A 27,208-nucleotide genomic window follows, 5' to 3' on the forward strand; every position below is an offset into this window, starting at 1 on the left:
AAGAAGTGATTTCCATCGGACTAAGTAGACCAAAATCACAAAGCTTATTTATCCTCTAGCAAATTTCCAATTAAGAATCATTTCAACTGAATAATCAAACTTTTCTGACTCTTCTTTAATAATGCATGGTGATATTCATGCCCAATTTTGCGTGCAGAACACCCTATCAGCAGACTGAAATGAAAATAAGTTCAGCTTCCTCACCCACTCACATAAAAGAAGTGGTTGGGTGATATTTTTGCTATGTTTTAATGTTAAAACTTCACTTTGGTTGATGTTTCTACTTGACTGTGACAACACAGAACGTGAGAAAAGCATAAATCTAATCACCAAAACCATCTATCACCATTTGACCTCTCCTAGCAACATACTGTCTTTTTCCCATGAAGGGCAGGAGGTTGCCCTCTTGTCCAACCAACAGAATGATGCAAAAATAATTGAAGATCTCCTTGGAAAAAAAGTTTTGCTACCCAGGAAGATCTTCTATGAACCTGTGAACTTATTCTATACTCAGGAGACATCCACCTGTTCTGAAAGTCAGGTCAGGTACTGAGGACTGAAGAAGCAGGCCTGGGAGAGATAAAACAGAAAGGCATGTCTTCAACTCCTTGAACCCATAAGCTTTTGCTCAGGACAAAGGTACTGCATTAGGCTATCACCTCCATCTTATCTACCAGTGACTCCCAGAGTTGAGAATCTGTTGTTCTCAAGTTGGAAAAGCATGGCCTCAGTTGACAAGTCCCATTCACTCCAGGCTTCATCAGCCCTCAGATCAACAAGGAGAAATGAGCTGAGTTGGACTGAAGAAGGGAGGCTTCTGAGACAGCCTTTCCCTCTGATAAGGCAAAGCTGTCATGACCTGCTGCTCAAGAAGCTGCAACCAATGAACTGAGTTGTTTATGCACGAAAGTACCATATCAGTCAACAGACAACTAAGGTAAACTCACAATTTGAAAAAGTACAATCTCTATCTAGCTCAGGAGTCCTAAAGGCAAAACTGGCAATCCAGCTGTAGAAGAAAAGTTGGCTATGTTTATTACTACAGTGTCTAATCTGACTAACTTGAGCAAAAATTATAACCATCAGCAGTTTTTCTCCTTTTACCTGATAGTAATAATGTGAGAATTCTATCAGGCTTCTTTATTTACATTCACTTTAGATGGCTTTCATTCATGCGCAGTTTTCAGTAGTCCAACACTAGCAAGTTTAGTTGTAAGGTACAGTTAGATAAACACTATTCTCATCCCTTACCTCCGTGCTTGTTAATCAACGGGAAAGCCAAACAGCTAATAAACAGTTCCATGAGTACAGATCATACAGCTTGTAAGCAGAAAAAAAATGGGACCGTCCACATGAAAGTATGTAAGCCTCCTTTGTCAGCGCATGAAGCAAAACTAACTTCTGCTAAGATTCATCTTCTGGAAGGTGACACAATTGCACTGGCCAAATACATGAGGGCAACTTTCCATCACTGCCTCTTTACAAAGCATGGAATGAATAACTTCCTTGAGAAAGCAAGAAAATTGGGATAAACCACAGTTTTAATTATATTCATAATGATTTATTTGAAAATATGTTCTCATTATACTATTATCTAAGTACAATCCATTGTGAGGCAAAAGCAGTTTGGTTCCACCTGAATTTAGAGTCATTATTTTAATTATTCTCACCAGAACAGCCATTAATCAAGTAAACAATACCTGGCTTCTAGAAAATATGTGGGTAAGTGGTTATATTATGATTTAGCATTAATTTTCTTACATTCTTTAAGTCTGACTTGAATACTTATTTTCTACGAAAATGCTTTTGAAAAACGGATATCTTACCTTCAGACTGATGTGTGGCAAGAGGTGTCTGAGTCTCCTTGGAGTAGGATACCACCTCCCGAGGTAAGAAATCAACCTGGGTAATCTTTGACACCCCTAGTTTGTGCAGTCTTCGGCTAGGATGGAACACAGGACATCAAAAGGTTAGTTATGTTAAATCAGTAGAGGGAACAAAAGTGTTTGATTTTAAGAACAGGATTAAAAAAATACTTCAGTGTTTGCTAAGATAAAACACAATGCACTGTATATGAAAACAGTACAGTAAGGAAAATTAACCTGGAAATCATTTGCCATAATAAAACATAGGTAGTAAAAACTCTCTGGATCTAGGTTGAGCTGGGTTATGATGCTGAGAGAGACTGTAAATGGGAGAAAAGTACGACCTGCTTCTGTCCCTCACAACACACAACAAACCTGTCTCTTCCTTCACAAAGTTATTACTACAACATTGAGCCTGTTCAAGAGATTCAGTCCTCAGCCTGAGATAATCAACAGTGCAAGAGGCACAGCAGGTGTAAAATATGCCAGACTGGGACAGCTGGATGTTCACCTGAGAGCAGGGTGAATAATTTCCATAATTCCATAATTACAAAAATCCAAAATAATTTCTCTTCCACAAGGGTTAATAGCAGTGGACTTGCTGTAGGTCCATGATCATTAGAGTCCTAATGCAAGGGTTGGAGTGGAGCTCTGAGACACACCTGGAACAGATAAAGCCTTCTGTTTGTACTACTCCCCTAACTTTAAATGAGCCATGTGAACTAAATCAGTAGATCCAGCCAACAATGTATCTGGGTAAAAGAAAATGGAGAGAGATGGCTGTGCATGATCACAAACTCTTTCAGTTGTACACCGTTCACCCAACAGTGGTAGGAAAAAAATAGAACAGTTTTATTTCCTGAATATTATTTGATTGTAAATAAGCAAATAAGCAAAGATGTCTTTTTGTTGTTGTTTTTACTGGAAAAAACCACCAACTTTCAGCAGACAAATATATATATATATGCAAATAATAAATGGATGAACTAAATAAGCCCAGATTGGCATGTGCAAGTGTGCTCACACATTTACAGGAAATAAATGTGGGGACACAATGTTTCTGAACTGTCATGTTATTAAGGAGAACAATTTGGAAAAGCTGAAAATTCACGCATATTATTCATTTCCTCTCTATCTTCCTGGCTACCAGAAGAACAGAGGTCAAACTTATTTTTTATCTCATTCATTTACAGCGGTTTTACAGTTAACACTGATGTCTGAAAACAAACGAGTATTCGAAAAGAAACTGTCATCGCTGGCTGACACCTACTGAACTCTTATGCTTGTTAAGGCTGTATCAGCTATATATCCTTCTAATCTGTTTTACTGGCTTAGATTTATTAAGCTGAATGTAATTTGATTCAGTGGGTAATCAGTATGAATCAGCCACATCACATAACAAACCGCTAGAGCAGTAATGGTTGTTACAGCTCTGAATCTGTCCTGTTCACCATTCTCACAAACACCTGTGAATGTACCAACATGAATAAGCACATGGATTCCCTGAAAATTCTCCATGGGAGGCAGAAAAACTTATGTAGCTTATGATACACTTTAAGAACATGTAGCAGCTAAAAAAAGCTTCAGTAGTACACTTGTAGCTTCTTTAAATGAGGGTATGCATGAATTTAAGCATTAATAGATATCTTTTCCAGAAAAATCTTACATGCTTTTATCCTTTGACATCAAGCTTGAAAGATTTTCCTTCACAACCAGTCCTCCATCATCTCTATCTGATTCCTTTTACTGAGATTCTTAAGCCTCCTTCATTGAAAGAGCTTCTGTTAAGTATCAGCTCTAACTAATAATGTGTCTAATCTAGACCTAATTAGAACATCGACTAATTCTAACAACAGTTTCACCTGAGGTCATTCCATATATCTTTCACAAGTTAGGGATGGGGGAACATCAGTCCTCATGGAGAGGTGGATTTAACTGCTTGTTGGGTTAGCTCCTGTCTAGACTGGTAAGTGAACTACTGCCCTAAACATTGTGCTGAGAGAATGTGTTTAATTTTTCACCTAAAACATTTATTATTCATGAACTGCTGATGGTTGTCTAAATGCATAGTGTCACTCTAACCAATGAAGACTGTAAAGTCTTCATTTGAAGGAACATGGTCTTTCTTTTTTTCACCTTACTAATCAACCTGTAATGATCTTTAGGTGATGAAAAGCCAACCTAACCCTTGGTCCCAATCACTTATAGACAACTGGAACATCCTTTCAGTACATGGGCACAGCTAAATATGGGCTATAATGCTCTAGTCTAATTCTTTTTAGGGCAGCACTAAAATGTCTCGTTTCCCATGTGCACTGAGACACTCATCATTCTTTTCATTTACAATTTATTGGATGTTCATCTTAGAGAGCACATAAACTTTGAAGGATTCCTTTCAAAACTGCCTATGGGATGTCAGTAGAAAGACAGTAATTAAAGCCTATGCATTAAAATTGATTCCTCTGTCTGTAGGAGAAGAAAGATGTGAAGTGTTTAGCTACACACATCATTTGCCCCCTCTGCAGGATTTCTTTCATGCTGGTGTTTTATCTAGTCTCATAGCCATATACCAGGGAAATACATATTCCTCTGCCTAACTCTACCTTGTAGAAGAGAAAGGACGGCTTTAGAAACTCTTCCCCTTTTGTATGATCCAGGTGATGCTGTAGATGTTACATCTACCTGAAATTACTCCTGAAATAAAAGCATTCCTAATTATTCCGGAAGATGGAGAAAGCCTATTTAGAAAGTGCTCTGGATACTTTCCATTCCTGTTTTGTTTTTTTGTTTTTTGTTTTTTTTTTTCCTGGTAAACAGAACTAACTGCAGCTGGGAGCCCTGTCAATTAATAGTTATTAATAGGGAAACTGTCTTTTCTTGAAGCCTAGAGAATGGTGAATGAATTCCACATGAATTGCTGGGGAGAAAATGCAAAGAACTTGCAGAAGAATAAGAAACTTGCCAGGAAACTCAGACAGGAAAGCCCAGCAGTTCATAGGCAGAACAATTTATTCAGTGCAGAGATTTGGTTTTGCTTATGAGTCAAGTTCTGAAGAACTTGAAGGACAGTTACCTTTCCTTTTCAGAGGAACAGTTTATCCTAAATATCTCTGCATGTGGGCGTTTCATGTCTTCAGTTCTTGCTGTTTCTCCTTTACTATTTATTTTCTCTCCTTTTGCTGCCTCTTATGTTGAAATACAGCACCCAATTTTCTTATCTAGAAGAGACTGCAAAATTCAATCTGAAATGGTCGCAAGCAGCATTTTCACTCGCCAGCACACTCTGATAACTTCAGTGACCACAAAGAATTCAGTAACTTATTAAAGGTTTTTGTTTGTTTGTTTGTTTGTTTTTGTGGTTACCAAGCCATAACAATGTACTTGGAGCTTCAGCAATAACACAGCACTGATGTTAGATCTGGAGATACTGTTCAGAAAAGCCATTGTTTCTGATTTTCCTTGATTGCTTGCAGGAGATAAGAAGGAACCTCTTCATGCTGTCAGACTTCTCTTGATGATGCTCAACTACATTTAGGACAAACATGAATTTCTGCTCCTTAATACAGTGACCTTGTAAAATATAAACATATTTGGTACTCCTCTTAATTACACTAATTATATTCTGCTACCTAACAACTTTTTCAGACAGTTAGAATAGGGAAATTCCATGTCAAACTGGAGAATATTAATTTTAGTCCTAGTATAATTAGGTAATGCTTGACTGACCTGAACTCAACTTAAATGGCAATTAGTAAACTATGAGCCTAAAGTATACAATTATAAATACATATACAGCTCCTATGGAAAAGGGGGAAAATGTTATTACATGTGGGTTACTGCATGTGGAAACAACATAACTACAACAAAAACAAGAAGGAAGGGGGAAAAGTACCTTGCAAACGATTCAGAAAGAGAAGTCTGAATCAATAGGTACAAACAAGACCAGTGTAACTGTACATGCACATTAAAGTGCCACAATAATAACATTTCATCTGTAATGAAATAGTTATTTGTATTGTGTTTCAGGCAACAGAAATAGCAGCTTATCTTTCACGAGCTTCTTTAAATAGTAGTTTTTTTCCACAAAGATGGCTTTGCTGAAGCTTCTTATTGATGAAACTGAAAAAAGGAAACTTAAATTATGGTCTTTCTGAGTCAATAAAGCAAATGAAAATCACATACAAACAGCTCATCTGGGAAGCATTCGCAACATAACTCTTGCAAAGAAATGATAAATGAATAACATAAAGAGCAGACATATACCCAAGTTCAGAGTCAGACTGGAGCTGCAGCACTGAGGGGTCTGTGTCCCATTGCAAGGTCCTAGGGTGGTAATCAGCCGTGCAGCACAAGGGGGAAAAAAAAGAACACACAGAATTAACTGAAAGGATGAACAAAACCCCATCTCATTACTTACATGCCATATGTCGTACATTCAATCTCTAAGTGCAAGGTTTGATGTTAGCCTGTGACGGGGCAGGCAAGTTATTAAAACTGCACATTATCAGTAAACAAAGAGAAGGAGCTGGGTTTCCTCTCAGGTGTAGGTTAATAACTTCGTTTTTCCTGAAAGATTCCTAACCCTCTAACTATGGTTGATGCTCTCAATATGCACAATTTACAAACCTACAATTTGAAATATTTTACAATTTGAAAAATGTATTGGGATAGTGTTTGTATGATAAGATGGTTTTGCCATAAACTCCACTGAGGATTTCTAGCCCTTCATATACTCCTAAGACTAGAGGACAACCTGTAAAAAGTGCTCTGGTCACAAACGTCCTACAACAAATAACAGGCTGACAGCAGCTCTGACACATTCTGGAGGCACCTAGGACATATTAACAAATTCCTCTTCTCGTAATCCAGATAAAATTTATGGAGGAGAGGAGAGCGGCACATCTGGGGAAATCTGCTTTTAACAGTGTCTTCACAGCCTACTGTCACGTGGATTTAACACATAATATCAGTGCTCCAGAGGTGTGGTCTCGAGTGAAGATGTTGTTCCTTGCAATGAAACATGACTTGTTAAGCTACATCTCTTAAACTCTCTGCAAACACTCATGGGGCCTTTATGGAGTCCTATGAAATATTCCCAATCCCCTGGTTTAGAAATGCAAAAATTGACATGTTCAAGCCAACATTTTCAAAATGCCTACTCACTTCTTGATTTTACTTTATTCTTCCTCCCTAATGAAGCCACATCTAACACGGAAGAGAGCTGTTGGAATCCACAACAGCATTAGAAATACAAGTTTGGCTGCTGAACATCTTTTCCTTTGATATGAGCACTGAATTATGCAAAGCTCTCACTCGTAGTGGCCAAAGCAAAGGAAAGCACTCTTTCACTATAACAACTAAATCATGTAGGAACATTAGGTAACATCAGTCCTCAAAATTTAAAATTCCACTCACCTCTTTTAAACACAAGTTTTGAGGATACAGAGAATATACTTTGACCACACTCAGCCAAGAATAGCCAAATAACTAACCGTGCTCTATTTACACAAGCCCTTCTGCAACGATAGCAAACTCTGACAATGAATCATTCACATAAACTAAGTTATTTAATTAAACTAGAAATAGACTCCTTAAGGCCATACAATTATGCTGTGTCCTATTCTCAGTAAGCTATTACCAATGTTAGTGATAAATCTCTCTCGACCCCCTGCATGTACAAAAAGAATGAAGAACTTTCATGCGAAGCCGCTTTCCCATGCAATGCAAGGGTGCTTATTCCCCTCAAGTTCCTTCAATCTGTAGTGCTACGTACTGACACCAAACACTACAGTGATACAGAAAGTCTCCTCCAAAATGAAACAGTATTACAAAATGGTCAGAGATGAAACAGTACAGTAAGAAATAACAGACTTTTTTTCCTGTTACTTGACTGCAGCTCAAATACAATGGAAATGAAAGTGGGCACAAGGATCTGAAAGCAGACTCAAGGCAGAAGCATCAGTGGATAATGTTACCTATACACTATTAAATGGCCATCTGCGTGAAAATGACTTACAATGGAACCAAGGTCAGTAACATCTAAGAGGACTTGCTATGCATATGCCCATTTCCACTGTAAAATCTACCTGGGGGCTTCTTGTACGTGCGCATCCTGGTTTTCAAAACACTTAAAAGAAAACATACACAGCTTATTTCAGTTATTTTTCCTCTCCATCTATTTCCAAACATACATTATTTTGCAAGAGGTGAAGACTGTTCCAAAAGAAAAATGCCATTATCATCTGATTAAAACAAGAACAGGTCTCTACAGAGCCCTTATATTCCAGTTCTCAGAATCCAGACCAAGTTACAAGAGGGCACATCTATCTCATACTGAGCTGGTTATCTGAACAAAATAAATTTAGAGATTTCACACGCTCAAGTCAGCACTCAAATCCTCAAAATATGAGAAGAGCAATACCTGCTGCTGGAATTCTCTATGTAAAGAAGTTAATTGGACCCTTAGTTCACAGCCACCTTTTGGCTACTGTTTTTATGTGCAGATCATACATGTAGTGATGGCAAGATCTCTTTTAATGCAATGATCTGGATTATGGTATGGAGATGTTCATGACACTGATATGTATTTTGAATGACAATTCTGTTTGTCTCCTCAACATACCTGTATTTCAACAGTTTGAGTGCATCTGTAAAAAAAACTCTTAGATTTGTCCTCCAAACAGTAATTGTTTACTCAGCATCACTGTGCCACCTCTTACAAAGACTTGAAAAATAGATAAGGGAGCAATCTGGTGTGTTGTATCCTCAAGCTCAGTTGACCACTGTTTATTGCAGATAACAAGGCTGCAGGTAGCAGATCTTCAGGCTCCAGTCTTGCCCTAGGAGACACAATGTAAGGCTACTACACGACTCAAAGGACAGGACTGGTTTGCCCTTTGCCTCTTCCTGCTACCTGAAGAGTGTCTGCATAGCAAAACAAAAGGGAGTGAATGATGAACACATAATAATTTAGCCAGCTGCCACGACAATAAAAGATAAACAGATTCCTAATGGACTTAATGGCCCAAAGACAACGTTGACTATTCTGACATCCAAACTAGGAAATTACAGCTAGTCTGTTTGTGATGGGAAGACACGCTGCATGACATTCCCTGGTTACTGGGATAAGCATTACCATTATGCTTGCTTTCCTGCAAACGCTTGTCAGAGGGGATTGTGAAATGCCATTGGATCACAGTGAAAAATAATCAGTGCCAATCTCTTTCAAATCTAGTGCACAAGTCCTTCCCAAGAGATTTCTTCATGAAGAAAAGCATTTCATGTTGTTCCACTGTTTTTCTTCCTTCTTCACAAAGGAAATCTGAAATTGGCTTTAGGACTTCTAGTCACCCAGAGAGAGGGGCAGAGGGAGTAATGCAACCGACCCCAAAGACAAGTATGTGGGCCTATGTGACCAGTAGCTCAGCAGCCAGGCACAGGTGCTTTCATTCTGGACTTCTCAGAGACTGCAGACTGGGAAAGTCCCATTGAATAGACTTAATGGACTTTGGCACAGATCCACATAAAAGAAATCTAAAGCATGTCACCATAACATTTTAATGGGGAAAAGAGCCTCTGAGAATCAGAGCAGGAAAAAGCAGTACTCCCTTGCACACTGCAGTCCTTCCACAAACCTCCTGCAGTCCATGTGAGTGGGTGAAGTGAGTGCACACAGCCTGGGAAAAGTCCTGGAAACTCCACAGATGGGAACTCACTGAGCATGAGATCCAGACAGGACTAAGCCGGATCAGGCTGTTCCCATCACTCAGAAAGCACAGACACTCTTTTAATGAGAACTACCCAACATTGTTTCAAAGCTGGTTGCTATATAAGTCTCCCACACTGAGACAAACAATAGCCCTGCTATCAATCTTTCTTTTACACGTCTGGTGAAGAACAGCTGCCTTTGAGTGATTGTAGGATAAAAAAGTGTAACTATTACCAATTAACAGATTGGTCTAAAGCAGCATGAAGGACTTGTAGATCTTGCATCAAGCAGACAAAGTACAAGAGTTATTACCTCTCTTAAAAATGATCTGCTTTCATACTTTTTCTTTAGATACCTCTCTGTAACTATTCCCTGTTTGCCGTGTGCTATTATCTCAATAATTTAGGAGTTTATCACAGCATTCTTAGATGCTGGTGCTATTTCAGCCATTTGTACTGAAAGAGAACCAGTTCATTTTGATACAGTGCATTTTCTTTCTCCACAGCCAGTAGGGGAATAACCCACAGAAAGAAACCAAGGGGAGAAAGAGACCAAGATGTCACACATCTAAGAAAAGATCAGATGGAAAGGCAAATTGTTAATTTTTCTATTCTGAATTCACATCCAGAGCATTGGAAAGATACTGAGAGCAGAACTCTGAGAGGACAGGGGCTATTGCAAAATTTAAGGGAGGAAGAAAAGGAATTCAAACAGAAGGATTCCCTTTTTTGTACTATAATTAGAAAGGAAAAGCAGGCACTCTGCCATGTGTTATGGTGCCCTGCAGAAACTTACTTCCAGACAATTTTATTCTAATTACATTATGCTGTTTATATTGATTGAAAATGCAGAAAAATACTAAAATAAACAAACTGCAAATGAAAGAAAATACTTGAATTCTTTTAGAAAGATCCCAGCCTCATAATGCATTAATTATCCACTTAGATCATTAATGAATCCATTTAGATTCTGTCATCTAAAGCTGTCTGAAATTCATGAAGGCTTCTCAGCTGATAACAAAAACTTTTAATCTGGCCTTAGTGATAGTACATAAAACAAGATAGACACCAATGCCAACAAACCTACCTACTAAAACACCATCACAAAAGCATATTAAATATCCTGGATCATGGTCGGACTGTGCCATAGCTCAGCTCTGCTAAGTGCCCTAATCCAACATGCTGGCAGCTTTGTTCCAACTCTTCTTCCCTGAAGCTGAAATCAAATCCTCTCTCATCTGTTGCAGATGCTCCAGAAAGAACATGTGTTCTGCATGACTTCTTTTCTCCCCTACTTTCCCTTCTCAGGTCAAGAGCAACCAGACCTGAAAATACATGCTTTGAAAAAGGCTACTCACAGAAATAACAGGAAACCCCGCTTTTCCAAGAGGCCTCTTGCAGGGTAGAAACCTCTCTGCTGCACTGCTAATCACTCTTTCAAGCAGAACTGGAGGAAAGCAAACACCACATTGTGTCATCTCCTGTCAGCACGAGCTGTTGTGCTTTCCAGGCCAAGAGAAGACCACACTGACACTGTCGTGAGGTATCCACTGAACAGAGTTACCCATATGTGTCTCTAATAAAACAACCTGACACCCTCAATCCAGCATCTTGTCTTGTGGTAACAGCAACATCCTAAAATTATCCCTTGTGTGGGAACTAACTATACCCTTCTAGCCCGAAAATACAGTGAAGGAGCATATCATGACTCCACAGATTTAGTGTGTTGAAGTTTTCTGAGCTCAAAGGCCAATCCCATTTAGCAGATAACAGACTATTAACCAGAGTGACAAAAAAATAAAAATAAAATGGAAAGGGAGACACAAGATACAAAGCCTCAAAGAACCCTTGCTTTGCACCAGAGTAAAATGCTTCTAAAATTCTATGAATGTTAGGAAAAAATGACTATTGTCCCTTCCCCTGACCATGGTATCAGCCAAACTTATGCTTCAGGCATGTTGGAAGTGCTCTGGCACAGAAACAAGTCATCATTGGCTCTCTGCTTTAGAACATGAAGACAGGAGATTGCTCCACACAAGAGTTTTGAACTTAGCCTCCAGCTATGAATAGGTGTCAAAGATGGCCATCCACAAAGAATTTTGGGGAAAAGACCAACTACCTTGGGTAGGTTACAGTTTCCATAAGACTCAGAATTGCTCACATTAAGAACTTCGCATCTGTATATGGATAACATACAGAAGAACAGGTTCCACCCAGCTGGTACATACCTAAAAATACAGGGTGCCACAGCTGGGAGAGTTTATTTTTAAATCACCAGTAAAATATGAGGGTTTAGATAAGTCTAAAAGTATTTGTTCAATGATCCCAAATGTTTTCACTTAAACAACAATCCAGTAATACTTGCACATTTAATATGTAATCTATCACATATCTAGTTGTTTCTTGTTTTTTTTTTTCCTCCAAGTTCTGAATATTGCCAGAATTAGTGTTAGGTTACACAGATAATTAACTATAAAATTTTAAAGAGTTCTAACTAATTTGTTGTGTCTAAATCAGTTTCTCCAATGCTCCTATTTTAATATTGATAAATCAGAAAATCTGAACTAGAAACTGCAAGAAGTCACAGCAGACATTTGAAAATATATATGGGAATAGACAAGTTGTTTGTTTTCTGTAGGTTTTGTAATTCCTCTGTAGTTTTCACTTTCTGGTATTGGTTATACATTTAAAATGTATTTCCGAAACAAAATAGATCAAGAAGATTCAAAGCTATTACTCAGAGATGGAAAAGTACCGCTTCCCTCAATTGGTGCTTTGCATTTAAGCCACTATTCAGGAGCCATCTGTGCTCTGTTTAGCAGATCTGTTCCACTTTGAAAGGATTGGCAAAACAGAAAATACCTTCCTTGTGCTACTTGTTTTCTGAAGCACATTATAAGCAAGATGGTTATCAGCCTTTAGGGAGGATTTGTGCCTCTCAACAAGACTCTCGCTTATACTTGTGAAGCAGAAGGATCTGACATCACCATGGGTTCTTGTTTTTGGAGCCGGGCTGGTAATCACAAAATAAAATGCCATAAGACATTCAGTGAACAAGTAGTTTGGCACCGCTGCTGGAGCAGAGCCGGATACTTGGATTTGCAGTTACGTTTCCAAGCAGGCTGACACCTCTGACTTCCAGTCTTCACCAATAAAAAGAGCAACGATGACCTCCCTCAGAGCACAGTACTGTCTTTCAGATGCCTGGCAACCATAATAGCATTTTTCAGAAAGGTATAAGTTTAAAATACTCTTTTTTTTTTTTTTTTTTCCCTTAAGGTATGTTTCTAAAAATCATAGGGTAATATTTAAAAAAAAAAAATTATATTCAAAAGTTCTCTTAAATCAAGGCTTTGTTGCTAAATGCATATAATAATTTTCAAAATCCACTTGAAACTTAAATTGGAATGAAAAATTCTGGCATGATCTTATATACTGATACATAGTGGGACAAATGCCTTGTTGATTCATAGAATTACACTAAGTAAATCCAACAGTAAAATTCATCCAATCTGCTGTACTTATTTCTTATATCTAAAGCTATCCTTATTTCAGGTCCACATCATAGAATACGACATTTTGGCAATGTAATTAACCTTGTCCTTCTCACAGTTTATATGCCATAGCTACAGGAATCTTAGCCTGGAAACCTACGCTGGTTTACCAGAAGGTCACTGGGAACAGCAGGCAGTCTCTTCAAGGACAGAGGGTCAACACAGTCAGAAGCTTCTGCTGAGCTTTTGCATCCACACAGATTTACTGTAAGTGCTAGAGAACATGAACCGCCATCCGGAAAGTGCATTAATAAAAAACATGTTCAGAAGGAGGGAGGCACAAGTTGCTTTGTTCTTGCAGCAAACCTTGAAGCAGTTTGAAAATTCTTTGAAGAAATACATTTTTAATCTCATATTTTTTAAGCCAAGAGTAAGTCTGAGTGACAAAAGAGAATCTGGATGGTCCAAAATGTCATCAGGTCCTACAGATGATTTGAAGGAACTTCAGCACTCATGTTGGGACACTTTGATCCAGTGTCCAAAAGTACATGTAAGAACAAGTTTATGAGAAACTTTAAGTGGGGTTGGAAAGAGTCCCGTAAGAGATAAAACTATATTTATTAGTCAAACTGATAACAGTTTATGAGTCAAACTGATAACAGCAAGGCTGGAGCCTGCAATATTGTCTTCACAACTGAAGAAGAAGCTGAAAGCTTTCAGCAAGTTATTCACGGCAGTGCAAAAATCCACTAACTGCAAGCTGAGAGAAGAGTTGGTGCTGTCCTTCCTACATAGGATTTATTTTGTGACAGTGTAACTATGTGTATGAACAATACTCAAGTGATGCAGAAAAAGTCTACTTGCAAAAAAAAAGAAAAAATTGTACCTGTTCAACTCTGTTCAACAGTTCAATGTAATAGGCGATCTCACAGCGTTTAATTAAATCAAGAAGAGATTCTACGCAAGAGAACTTCTCTTTAAGCTGAGCTGCCCTTACCAAGTAAGTTGTTTTTAAAGGAGAATAAATTGTCTTGTTTTAAGTGCATTGATGTTTTAGACCTTGAATCATTTCATTGTCTGACTAAATATAATCATGATACGTCTGGAAAAAAAAATACAGAAAAATACCTACAGCTGGGCTGATAACCTAAATGGTTAAGTGGGGCTTTGTACATTAATATTATTTTCTCCAGAATGCAGCTGCGGCTCAGGTTTCCAAGGCATTTTATAAAGTACCCTGGGAATGGCAATCTTTCCTCCTCCTTTAATTTATAGCGTGGAGATGCTTGCTAATGAGAAAAATAATCAAAGATCTGGAGGAACCGAACTCCATCTATCCTTTAGGAATGAAAGCACAGAACTCCTTAATGATGCCACAGGCTCACATGGTAAAAGCATTGCAGATGATTCTAATTAATACAGACCATTCTGACTTTGTAACTGGCACGCACTGAAAAACACTCCCTGCTTTCTAGGTCAGATATAAAGACACTTGAAAGCAACTGCCAAGTATCAGTCCCTAAGGTGTCTGCTTATGTTTAGAGGCTAAAAAAATATATATGTGACACAGAGAGGCTTCAAATATCCTGCGCTAAATATACACTGAATGTAAAGGAGGAGAACTGTGGTTGTTCTTGTGCAGAAACAAAAGGAGAGAACAGACTGTGGGAAATCTGCCTTCCTCCAACCTCGTGCACAGACCCACCATTCCATAAGTGGGTGGGGGATGGGATGCCCGAGAGATTTACCATACCATCCCAAACCCATCCCAAACCAGAGAGACAAACTCAGCACCTCCCAGGGTTATCCTGTATGCCTCTAGCCACCAAGCAAACCTTTCTCTCAACCCCCCACTGTGACAGACTCATGTCTGCAGCACACTACAGTCCGTAGGGTTAAAATCCTTCCCTTCTGAACAAAACACCATTCAAGTGAAGGATGTATTTTCCCTTGGTCATTCCTTAAGTTCCCTTAGAGTCTTTACCTTGCTCTGTGATTCCCTTTGCCAAAGAAAGGATATGAAATGGGCTGCATGGACAGAAAGAGATGCTCTGCTGCAATACTTTAACCTTCCTGTATAACTGAAATTGAGAGCAGGATGTAACCTCTTACTCTGCCTTCTGTATTCATCTAATTAAACAGCAAAGGAGATATTTAAAAAGGAAGGTGGTATTCTGATACCTTTTCTTTCGCTCGTCAATGTGTTATTGTGTTAGGTAAGGTGCTGCTTATAATGAAGTAACAGAAATAAAAGCTTAGTTGCCAAGTCTGATTTTTTTTTTCTTTTTCAGGCAAAGAGCCAGGAAAGCACAGAACATCAGGACTTTGGTGACATTTGGATATGCTCATGAGAGACCAGCAAATAAAGGCTTTAATTCTTACATGTCAAGAAGACACCTCTTAACTAGGTGTACCTTCTTTTGACTTGACAGTGAGCAAGATTTACACACACAGCTGTAAAAGGGTAAATACATTACTTAAATGCCACACACTGACTCAGTGCCCAGATGCTCCAGAGCTACATCTTTCCCTTTGAGTGTGTTATGTGAGAAAGAAGTTTGTGCTTCATGTCTGCATTTGAAACAACGTAGGACAAGCCAAGTCTAATGTTGAGGCATTGCATAAAAAGAAGAGCAACTAGTACCTATACAAAAATGAGTGAACATTCTACATAGATAAAGGGCTTCTGCTCTCCCTGCAGTGGGACAATACAAACTGAGCGTAGACATCAACCCAATGAAAGAAAAAATATCACTGTGAATTTGTTTTTATACTCAGAAGGCTCAAAAGATGCAAAAGATGGAAGCAATTCAAAACCACATCTGATGAAAAGATACACAAACGGAGACAAATGTTTTCTGAACTCCAAAGAGTGTAAGAGAGCAGAAGACGGGCTCCTGATTCACTATCAGTAAGGACATCCAAGCTGATGTGACAGCTGCTGCAGTGTTCTCTGAACTCAACTTGGGAACACATTCAGAGGTCACAGTAACTGCAAGATGAAGTGACACAGTGGACAGAAAAGCATGCCAGCAGCCAAAACCAAAGGTGACACTGCTCCTCAGAGAAAAGCCACCCAGCATTACCAACAGCTGTTCTATTTCTAGGATTTTTACTTAAAAATAAAAACCTGCAGTGATGTTGAGGCAGTCAAGACTCCACAGCAGTCAAGCTTCTACAAGAAATGCCGTGTTACTGCTTCAAAACCACTCCGAAAAACATGATTTCTCATTTATGTTTGCTTTCTTTTGCTATCTAATGTTATACTTAAAATTCATTTTCATGGTAACTTTCATTAAATGCTCACATGTGGCTTAATCAAAATAAGGACTGACCCTGCAAAGCTTTACTGCAAATAAAGTCCATGCACTGATAGAAGCCAAATGATTTCAGTCCATGAAACACATCTCAAAGACTGTGGTATCAATGGAACAATAATGTAATTCAGGTAAGAACCATTTGAACTGTTATATAGTCCCCTAATCCAACAGGATGAGTAGCTGTAGCCAGACAAAAATACCAAAACCAATGGACTGAGAGAGAAGTACTATGAAATAATGTACCTGGATGCTTGCACTACATTACAGCAGACAAAACAGCACATTGATATAACCACTCTCTGACAGCAACTACCAGAAGATGAAGAATACTTTCTGCCATCTTTGTCTTCACTGTAGCCCACAAAACAATCAGGTATCTAAATGTACACACAGCAATGTATGTACGTCAGAAATCAAAAGAGCACAGATGAAGCTGTTGCAAAAAGAAAGGCAATCATTAACCTCTACATATCCCAGACAGCTGAGCCTTTTGCATTTTACTGAGCAGATGGAAGGTGGGAAACCTTATACACAACCTAATGGGATTCTCATGTTACACTGCAAAACGTACATGGGGAAGTGCAACGTGCATGCAATTTCACTGCACTCGCACACATACACAAAACCCAGTTCAACAATAAGTGGGATGCTACTGTACAAACCTACCATTGTATGGTAATGAATCCAACTGGGAATGTACAGAAGCAGTGAAGGAGAGAACTAAAAATGGACAACACATCTAAATCACACCTTGGTCCACACATAGAACTCATCCAAGTGTGCAACACACTAGGGCAAGCACACAGACAGGTGTGCTCTACAGGTGACACAGGAATACATATGTAGGTCACCCCAAAAGTAATTCCTCCTATTTATTTCCATAGAAACTACAACAAATAGCACAATAACACTAATTAAAAGAGTAAATTTGCAACTACAAAATACTACTTTTCAGTGTAGTCACCACCATTTGCTGTGCATTTTGCAATGAACAAGGGCCTGTTTGTTGCACTTAAAGGCATCTGCATCACTGTGCTCACATTCAGCTTAGTGTCCATAAACATTCTGCAAGCATCAACAAATGTTACTGGGTGCCATTTTTTCTGCACAGAGGAATTCAATTCCACACCTTTGCTTTGCAAATGCTTTCATCTCAGATGCCATTCTGTCAGACTGCCCCTGTGCTGCCATCCATTGCATGGCAACAACATATCATGAAATATAAGTGGGAAGGTTCAACCTCTACTGCCCAGCCACCAGCATCCACCTCTGATGTTGTGGGTCAACATAATGAAATAGGAGACATTACTGTCAGAGCAGCCCTCATAGTTAGCTGGAATCTCCATTTCTGATATGCACAGCTATATAACCTGACTATTAGCAAAAGAACCTGAACAAAATACCTTGAACAAGCTAAGAGTATACATTATTATAGCAGAATCTCAATGGGATCCTGCAATGCTGTCTTGTGGTAAATGAGTCATGTCTGAACATGGCATAACAGAAAGCCCTGTGAATTAATAACTTATCTAACCAGAGTTCAGGCTGTGATGTAATATTCCTGTCCTATCTATGTAGCACAGCAACACAGTCAACCCTGTGCAAAGATGTGGAAACAGGCAAGCTGCTCTCTGTGCAACAACAGGGCTCTGATGAATTGTTCAGAGCAGCCTGGTAACTAAGAGCAGTACATGCAAGACCTATTTTTTAAGCTTTACAGTTTTGGATCTAGAATCAATGCACAAAGATGGTGAAGGGTCTGGAGGGGAAGACATGAGGAGCAGCTGAGGTCCCTGAATTTGCTCAGCCCAGAGCAGAGGAGGCTGAGGGGAGGCCCCATGGCAGCTGCAGCTCCTCACCGTGCTGAGCTCTGCTCTCTGTGACAGTAGCAGGGCCCGAGGGAATGGCAAGGAGTTGTGTCAGGGGAGGGGCAGCTGGGGGTTAGAGAAGAGGGTCTGCACCAGTGGGCGGTGGGCATGGAACGGGCTGCCAAAGCCAGTGGTCATGGCACTGAGCTTGTTGGAATTCAAAAAGCATCTGGACAATGTTCTCAGACATATGGTCTGATTCTGGGGTGCTCCTGTGTGGGGCCAGGAGTCAGACTTGATGCCCCTCTCCACCATAGGATATTCTGTGATTCTATAATACACTTCTGCCTACTTGGATTTTACCCCCACCACAACCAAAAAATGAAGAACAAAAATACTGGCTGCCCTCTCCAACTGGAAGTGTTCAAAGAAAACTGCCAGTAGTTTCAAGCACCATTTATCTAATATCTGCACTGCTGCTGTCCTAATGTCCTGTCATGTACCAGAAGTTGGAACACTCCCGAAACATAACGTCATCCTTGGTGAAAAGGCTGTGACAAATAGCCATGTGGTACAGAAGACCAAGTAGAAAAAAAACAACATCACAACCCACATTAAAACCTGTACTACACAGGACATAAATGGTTCCATAATTTAGTGTTATTACACAGCCCGCCCCACACGTTATCCTAACAAGCTTAATGGCATCAGGGAAAAGGCAGCATTGCTCAAGCTATTATGTTGGAGATAATGGACAATGGTGCTGCAGGATAGCAGCACTGCCAGTGTATAGATCTTATACCAAAAGGGACCATTGTGACCAAGCGGCTTTTCTTCTTGTGCAACAAAAAGCTGTACGGCTCTTCTGAATGAATTACTGTTGGAGCTATTATCTGCCTGTCGGCCAGGCACATTATCCTGAATGAGAAATGCCCAGTGATACAACATCCAATAGAGTATTTAAGTAAATTGCTTTAGTGATTAATTTGTCTTGTCATTAAAATTTTACAGTTTTCCTGGTCTTATATTTGGCCAGCTCCAACGCCAAACAATTTGCTGTCTGTTAAGCACTGCCTACTGGAGCCCTTCTGCTCCTCATATGGTTTCTATACATAGAAAGCACGTTATCAGCTAGTTTTCACTTTCTTAACTCGGATAGAATGAGATCTATGGTACCAAGAGAACAACTACTTAGCATCATCTGCCTGAACCTTCACTATTTATCAACTAACTTCCTAAAAAGCAGATGTCAGAAATTTGGATTTCCAGATTTAGCTCCACAATGCTTACTGGTCTGTAAGAAATCACAGGTGCTTGCCAATTGACTCAAACATCAGATATACTTGTGATACTAGGACCAAGAGAATCAATCTGATGACTATCAGGTGCCAACAATGTATGAACACAGCCTAGTTCTGCACCAAAAAACACTGCCTCACATGGAACCATACAAACATCCCCTGATTTCCTCAATGCTCTCAGCAGGGCTTCTCTCAAAGGCATTATCTATTACATTACTGGTTATGTATGTAGAAGTACGACACCTGACTGTGCATGTAGAAGTATAGTACTGAAAACTACACTGCAGAGAGAAATCAGTGAGTTTTCATGCTATTAGCAGATGTTTTCGCTCACAGATTTGGATGAGTTGGTTTCATTTTCAGACTGTTTAATACAAGAAGAGCAATTAGGACCCGTGTTTTGCATTTTTCAAAATACACAGTATAGCTGCTTAGAACTCTTCTTACTTGAACTCTGTGAGCACCAGCATCCTTCTTTCTTACTTTTTTAGCAGCATCCTCATTATTTTTTTACTCCAAAGAAGAAATTATTCACGGACTGTCACTTGCATTTCCAATTTCAGTCATATAAACCAAGATAAGAAGTCTGCCCCTGTGCCCATCCGTTACACATGCATCATCCTTTTCAACAAGAAGAGAGCTGCTTTCCTCCCACCTTACACAAAACAATCTGATAACTACAGTTTCCAAGAGAGGATTGCCAGGAGGCTCTGGAGAGTTTCAGCCTGCTTCTTTACACGCTCTACCCCAATACTGTCAGTGCCACACACAGCAATGAGCAGCAGAACCCAAGACAGCCTGGTGTAACATGAACAGTCACCAAGACTTCACAAGGGATTGGCTGTATGCACAAAGATTACTCATATGAATAATAGGGTCTACAACTGGGCACTTCCTCTATTTTTAGCATATATCCGCAAAGAACAACAGATTTCTGTGGGCTTCTTTAGATGCAACAGTTAGTTCCCACTTCCAGTACATGGCTTCTGGCACCTATCTTATCATCAGCTTGCTGTGTGTGCCTATCTGCCTCACATCTGAGACCAGTCTGACTGGATGCTGACACACACTGGAAAACTCAGAAACAAAAGCACACATCGGATAGAGCAAGTTCTTACTTATGGAAGGAAAAATGGGGGAAGTAAAAGTGAAGTGAACAAACACATTCATTCAACACCATCGTCTTACCTTCCTATGGGTCCCAGATCTCCAGAGTCCTGGCTGCCTGCATCACTGGGTGTGCTCACTGATTTCGAAGAGGGAGACATAGGGGTTGGGACTAAATAATGAAAATAACAGGTATCCCATGTTAACACATGCAGCGACTGCACTGATGAAGAGCAGTGTCAGACAAATCAAAACCAATGGACCAAAATGATAGTGGATGAATGATTAGGAGAGTTTGAAATGGTGAAAGCAAATAAGGAAAGGAAAGAAAAAGAAAAGGAAGAGAGTCAAGTGAATTTTAAGTCTTCTGGAAGTGTTAAGACTGACATGAATTTAGACAGGACTGAAAGCCCAACGTGATTCCACAACTAATCAGTGGCAGAGATATCTGCAGAAACAGCGCTTGTTTCTCAGTTGTATTTTAAAGCTGACTTGCAAAAGATTTTAATTGTATGGAGAAAGACCAGGGGCTCGTCTGTCAGAAAGCTAAGTGAACTCTTCTGGTAGCCAAAGAGGCAAAATAGCAAGCAAACTTCTCAAATTTTCCATTTAAATTAAAAGCCGCTGCCCACTAGATATGTTCTAAGACTGCAGTGCAGAAATGGCGTCCAAAATAAAAGTTAAATAAGGAAATCCAGCTAAGTTAAAATCATTTCCCAAAGATGGTGAAAATACGCATTAATTTGCTTAGCAAACATCTTTTCTTAAATAATTTAAGTTGTATTAGATTGCCATTTTGGATGAGACACGATTTCCACACTCAAGGAAAAGTTTCCCTTGGCTTAGATACTATTTGCACACTCTAGAAATGATTTTCTCTTTGGTTTGCTGGGGCTTTTGAAGCATATTCATGCAAATCCAGTCTTGTTTCCTTTAACAGGAAAGGAAGATCATAGCTCAAGGTCAGCCCAACTTTAAGCTCTTCTGCAAGGAATAACAAATAAAAAAGTAGAAATATCTTGATTTCTTTTAAAATGGTTTCTCGAAAATATTTTAAGTGCAGGGATGGCTCCAGTCAAGATTTAACACAAGTATTCTTCAAAGCAGCCACACTGAATAAAACACAAAAAGGAGTTCTAATGCAACAGTGAGGTTTCCCATTTGGTTTAAATCATGTGCATTTCTTTTTCTAGATTAAACTGAGTGAAACTTTAAACTATTTTGTAACGCTCTATAATGTATAATGACAGACCTGTCAAGAGACTTGGATTTTCCATGTGGTCAAACATTTCATGCAGATTCTTACTAAAGACTGTCACAGAAATGAATGCAGCATGGAAAGTGAATTCATCTTCATGACAGCCCTTTGGCAGGTTACAGGTATGGCATGGCAGTTCATGTATTCCATGTTTGCAGTGGGATCTGCGCATCATGTGTGAAGGCAGAATTAAGCTCTACTTTGTATAATAATTATCAGTGTATACAAAGGGAATTAAGGAGGATAAAATACTACTGTTTAAGTAAGACCATCTTATATGTGATTTTTCATGTTCTTTCGATATCACCAAATAAAATAATTACCTAAGATATGAACTTATATGTTGCAACATTAATATGAGTTCATTTATTATATAAGAAAAGGAATCCACATTTTCAAGATAAATATGAATATTCTAAATGCAAAAAGGTTAAAAATGTATCAAAGTGACGTATTTATACATACACCACTAGATAATTTACAAAACATATTTTATAATACGTTAAAACAACCCAACAGTTACTTGTCATTTTTTTTTCTGAGAAATGGTATTTAAAAGTTCCAATCAGAAGATTATAACTTATTAAAATGGTGACTAGTCCCAGTAAATGTTGGTTGAGGTAAGTTAGGGACTGAATTCCTCAATGCACGGTTCAGAATGTCACCGTCTACTTTCATAAGGAGCTAAGAGAAGGAATGAGAAAGTGAGAGGAAGAGAGGCAGGGCAGGGCAAGGCAGGGAGGAGAGAAAAAGGGAAAAAATGAAGGAAGCAAGGAAGGAAAATTCTCACCTTAGGGCCACCTAATACATCAGACAGAACTTATTTTCCTACGTTATTTTTCTTAAAACTGAGGGATCTAGATTCTATAATTTAAATACCAAAACAGCCAGGTCCATAAATGACAAAAATAATCTGTTGACAGGATTTCTGATAATTGTGATTTGTCTTTTTATTTTCTCTCTCCGGTTTTGCTTGAATTTTAGTGAAAATAAACTGGAATTCCTACATAACTGTGCTCCACCTTCCTTAGCAAATGCTTGTATTTATGATACAATGATTGAGGCTAATGAGGTTTAGCATTTGTTATATTATTTGTGGGTCATCGGGTGTGAGAGAAGACCAAATAGTCCATCAGAAAAGAAATCACTACTGGTATGCAAAACCAACCTGCAATACAACAGTTTATTGGAGAAATGAAACAGATGTTTTGGGCAATGGTAAGTACTCAAAATGCCATGAGCTGGTATATGCGAATGGTATGGCAGGCATTCAAACAGAAGAGTTCACTTCACTAATACAGCCAAAAAATCAAAAAAAAAGCAAAGCATGCTTTAGGAGAAAGAACGCATTCATTGTGGTAGAGTTGAATGCTTTCCAGTATGCTCCTCTTAAATACCTAGAGGTGGTTCTGGGGATATGCCAATGCTCTGCAACAAAGCTTCTGTCTCTCTTCTCTTGCGGTCTAGGTCAGAATCTTCTTGAGCTGGCTCCTTCTTTTGCTGTAGATCAGCCTCAATTAAAAAATAAAAACAAAAATTCATCCACATATAATCAGCTCTAGCAATTAAGTGTGTGAAGAATATTTACATGCACCATTGATTAGGAAAACTTCAAAATTCACTTAGAACATTTAGGTAGCTAATTTATACTGTATATATGTTAGTTACAGTACTTTCCCATGACTACATGAGAAAACTGATTTTGCAAGTCTTTTTTACAGAACGCTAATGAACATCTTTTCCCTCTCATGTATCAGATGCAGCTACTCCATAGAAAAATGGAAGCCAGAGCAGTTTTCTGACTCCACACACCACAACCTGACAGACTGAAACTGTCTGAAAGTGTGATGACTTATTCAGCTAACATGGACACAGACCGTAAAACAACAGATATCACAACCCTGATTAAAAACCCCATTCCTACTTACTTGGGGATCAAGAAATAAAATTCCACTGGACTTTGGTGATGTAGAGCCTACATTAGGTCCTAAGCACTTGCAGGCAGTAAAAAATACTGTCTTAGAACTTCAGCATCAAATAGGAGCAAAGAAGAGGACTAACATCTAAAACAGTATTTTGGCAGCCCCCAACACCATAAGCCAAAATTAACAGCCAAGCAGATTCCTTCCTCTTTGCTTAGACAACTGCACCTTCACAGAATCACTGGTACTGGTTGGAAGGGACCTGTGCAGGAAGCTTCAATGGGTCAATGGAACATTCCAACCATAACAGGATCTCCCCAAGGTTTAAAATCAGGCAGGAGACAAAGAAAATAACTCAGTAGCTTCCTCCAGCTGCTAGCTTGCCTCCTATCTCTTTAACTCATTAACTGGCTATTGCTGAACACTGAAAACATTAACATTTAAAGTTTTGCTTACAGAGGACTCATACAGTGACTCTAGGAGCCTCAGTGGGACATGTGCTGGTAGCTGCACAAAAATGTCTCAGATGAAAAAAGATAAAAATGGTGACCAAAATTGAAACGTGGATTTCTTGGATCACATCACATTTCCACAGTAATTCTGTGAAATTCATGTACAATATTAAAGTGTCAGCTTAAAAGGAAACCAGTTATTAGTAAAGGATAACAGGTGCTTTAAACAATAGTAAGTGTTGACATCTGAAGGAAAGGAAACATAATCACTTAATGCTTCTCTGACTTTGCATGAAAATGAATATCCACTCCCTGTCAGTTCTCACCTCTGTTCCACTAAGTGAATGAATAAAAAGAAGTACAAATCCCGTAATGAAAAACCTAATGCATATTGTCAAGGACAAATAAACTAATGTGTCAATCAAACTTTAACAGAACTGAAAGATGCACCCATGCCAGAAGATGAAAATGCAATTGCAATTATGTTTTGCTTTACTGGAGAATAATAATTGTAAATCTGTTACCTTAGCCAGTAATCAAGCTGGTCTTCAGAGAAGAAAATACATATTTAGATTGTAATGGCTTGAAAAAAACCTAAGACCTTTTCCTGTCTTTCTGCACTCCCCACTCTTTTTCTATTGAAGAAAAGCCCAGCAAAAAGCATAGTGGCAAATCAATTTTTCTTTCTACACACACATACACATCATGTTGTCTAAATTGTTGTCATCTGACAGCGTGTTGGATTTAAAAGCAATTCCCTCACCCCAACTTTCTTGGCTAAAAATAAGCGTTTTGATTTTAAGGTTACATTGATGTGGGTTTGGAGATCTCATCCACATGACAGTTACCTTGGAGTACACAATACTGAGATGTCAAAACCTCAGTGAGACCCTTCTGCAGACATGAGCTATTTAAAAAGGACTTCTGCATATTTACCTCTTTCTTCTTCCTTTCTTCTTCCTTCCGTTTCTTTTCTTCTCTTATCTGAGCCAAGCGCTGCTTCTTGCGCTCAAGTTCTGCTTTTAAATCACTTTTGTCCGACATCTTGATTCTGCTGGAAACAAAACAGGGAAACCAAGTTGAAAAGGGAATTACAGGTTTTCCCTACTTACTGAAAACAGAACACAATTATATAAAAAAACAACGCTTAAAAAATTGCTACTAATACACTCCTATGTAATTGCTGCCCTTGGAAGGGACGCAGGATATTTGTTCTAAATCTTGAGAAATTAGTTCAGAATATCTCCAAACCATGAAATATATTTCAATGTTGTCTCTATTAGAAAACCGCCTTTGAGAAGCAAAGTTCAAAATAATGCTTTACTACTTCTAATGCACTGAAGCTGATGTCCTTCAGCTTTCGTCAGCTTCAGCATCTCTGCCAGACTGTAAGTTACAGATCCACGGTAGAAGAAGATGTACTTGAATGAGCTCTGACCCAAGCAGCCCAGTGTGTCTTAGACAACAAGGAATTATTTAACTAGCACAAACTGGAAACCTGTCAGCTTTGCTTCTGCACAAGCTTAGAACAGCTGCCATCCCAGCACCCCCTCCTATCCCACAGCACATCCAGGCACAGGCCACCAGCCCCTTTGCAGCAACTGGGGTACGTACAATACTAATCTTTTGCTACAGTTCTTGAACTTCACCAATGCTGCAAAAATTCACAATCTGTGTCACAGATACTGCAACTGTTCTCTACTATCATCATCATTACAGGCTGTCATCTAACTGTATCAACACTGATTTTCTTCTTAGCACTTCAAGGACAGTTCTGACTAATACAGGCGTTCATGGAAAGAGTTAACTTCGCCCTTGACCACATCCACCAACAACTCAAAATCAATCAGGTCGATGGCAACATCACATGTATGCAATGGAAGTCTATTGCTTGCTCGACGCATGGGAAATTAAATGGCAGCTCTCCATTATACTAATGAGAACTCCATCCGCATTACTGCCTGGGTGGGTTGACAACCAGAAAGCAAATCCATATGGTAAAAACGATGTGGGACTTTCACTCGTCGTCAATTGCTCTGCAACCATAAGCTTCCTTTTCTTCGGATGATAAAAGCATAATTAGCCTGTGATATGGAGGACACTGCCAACAAAACACCACCTGCATTTTAAGTGCAGTCTTGTCCCCCAAATGATTTGTTTTCTTCACAAGTATTTTCCTCTAACAACAAAAGGAGGATAAAGTGAGGAATGAGGAAAACATTAAATGCAAACAGCAGGCATAAGAGCAGTGTGAGGGATGCCAAAGGCGTAGCTATGTGCAGAACACACCACTCCACAGTCCAACACTCAGAAGAAGCCCATCAGCAAGAGCTGCATCCATCCTACACAGGGCCACCACAGTTTCGACACCCACTGCAGCTCACTGCTCATTCCCACAAGGAGCCTGATTTCCTTTCCCAGCCCAGGGCCTTGTGGTTCAACCTACAACATGGTAAATGGCACAGCCAAGATGAGCATCAAAGCACCAACAAGCTGCACCACGGAGTGCTCTAGCTGTATGCACACTGGGTGCACCACCTGTACACAGAGGACCACCATTCTTTTTATTCCTCTACCACTGATTTTATTCACAGTGGTATTTCAGACACTATTTTGAATCTGAGAAAGAGAGATCAAAATTCTCAGAAAAACTTGTATTTGATGTGGATAAAACTAAGCCGCACAACCTTCACCAACTCTATTCTGTTTGCTTGACATCAGCAACCTATTTTTCAGGTGAGCAATGCCAGGAGAAGCAGCTGAGCCTCTTAATGATAGCGCAAGCAGTATTTTGCCTAGCAGCCTGCTCAAGGTTTGTGGGTGTCTCCTGGATATGGCTGAAATCCCATTTGAAGTCATTTTCCTAATCTGTTGTGCACATTTGAATTCTGATTATGAAGTTTCCCCTCTGAGCCCTTCGGACTAGATAGTGTTTTTGCATCCTTTCAGTTCTGCAGTTTAGCAACAGAGAATG

General features: G+C 39.2%; 1 protein-coding gene across 13 annotated transcripts in view; it reads right to left on the bottom strand.

The window, feature by feature from the left end:
* The window catches only part of DYNC1I1 (dynein cytoplasmic 1 intermediate chain 1), a 174,284-nt gene that overhangs the window by 134,019 nt on the left and 13,057 nt on the right, over window positions 1-27,208 (bottom strand). For 2 of the 13 annotated variants that reach the window (XM_015853636.3, XM_015853637.3), the window contains exons 2-6: window positions 25,171-25,288; window positions 23,258-23,372; window positions 20,684-20,825; window positions 6,129-6,188; window positions 1,827-1,942 (exon numbers count right to left, since the gene is read on the bottom strand). In XM_015853636.3, the coding sequence (XP_015709122.1) occupies window positions 1,827-1,942; window positions 6,129-6,188; window positions 20,684-20,825; window positions 23,258-23,372; window positions 25,171-25,278 (541 nt within the window). In that variant the 5' untranslated portion in view covers window positions 25,279-25,288. The remainder of the gene's footprint in view (window positions 1-1,826; window positions 1,943-6,128; window positions 6,189-20,683; window positions 20,826-23,257; window positions 23,373-25,170; window positions 25,289-27,208) is intronic. The other 11 variants (XM_015853639.3, XM_015853638.3, XM_015853644.3 and 8 more) reach the window with 10 other exon arrangements.

Source organism: Coturnix japonica, chromosome 2 (assembly GCF_054131305.1).
Source record: "Coturnix japonica strain WE chromosome 2, WE-NBRP24, whole genome shotgun sequence".
Lineage (NCBI taxonomy): Eukaryota > Metazoa > Chordata > Aves > Galliformes > Phasianidae > Coturnix > Coturnix japonica.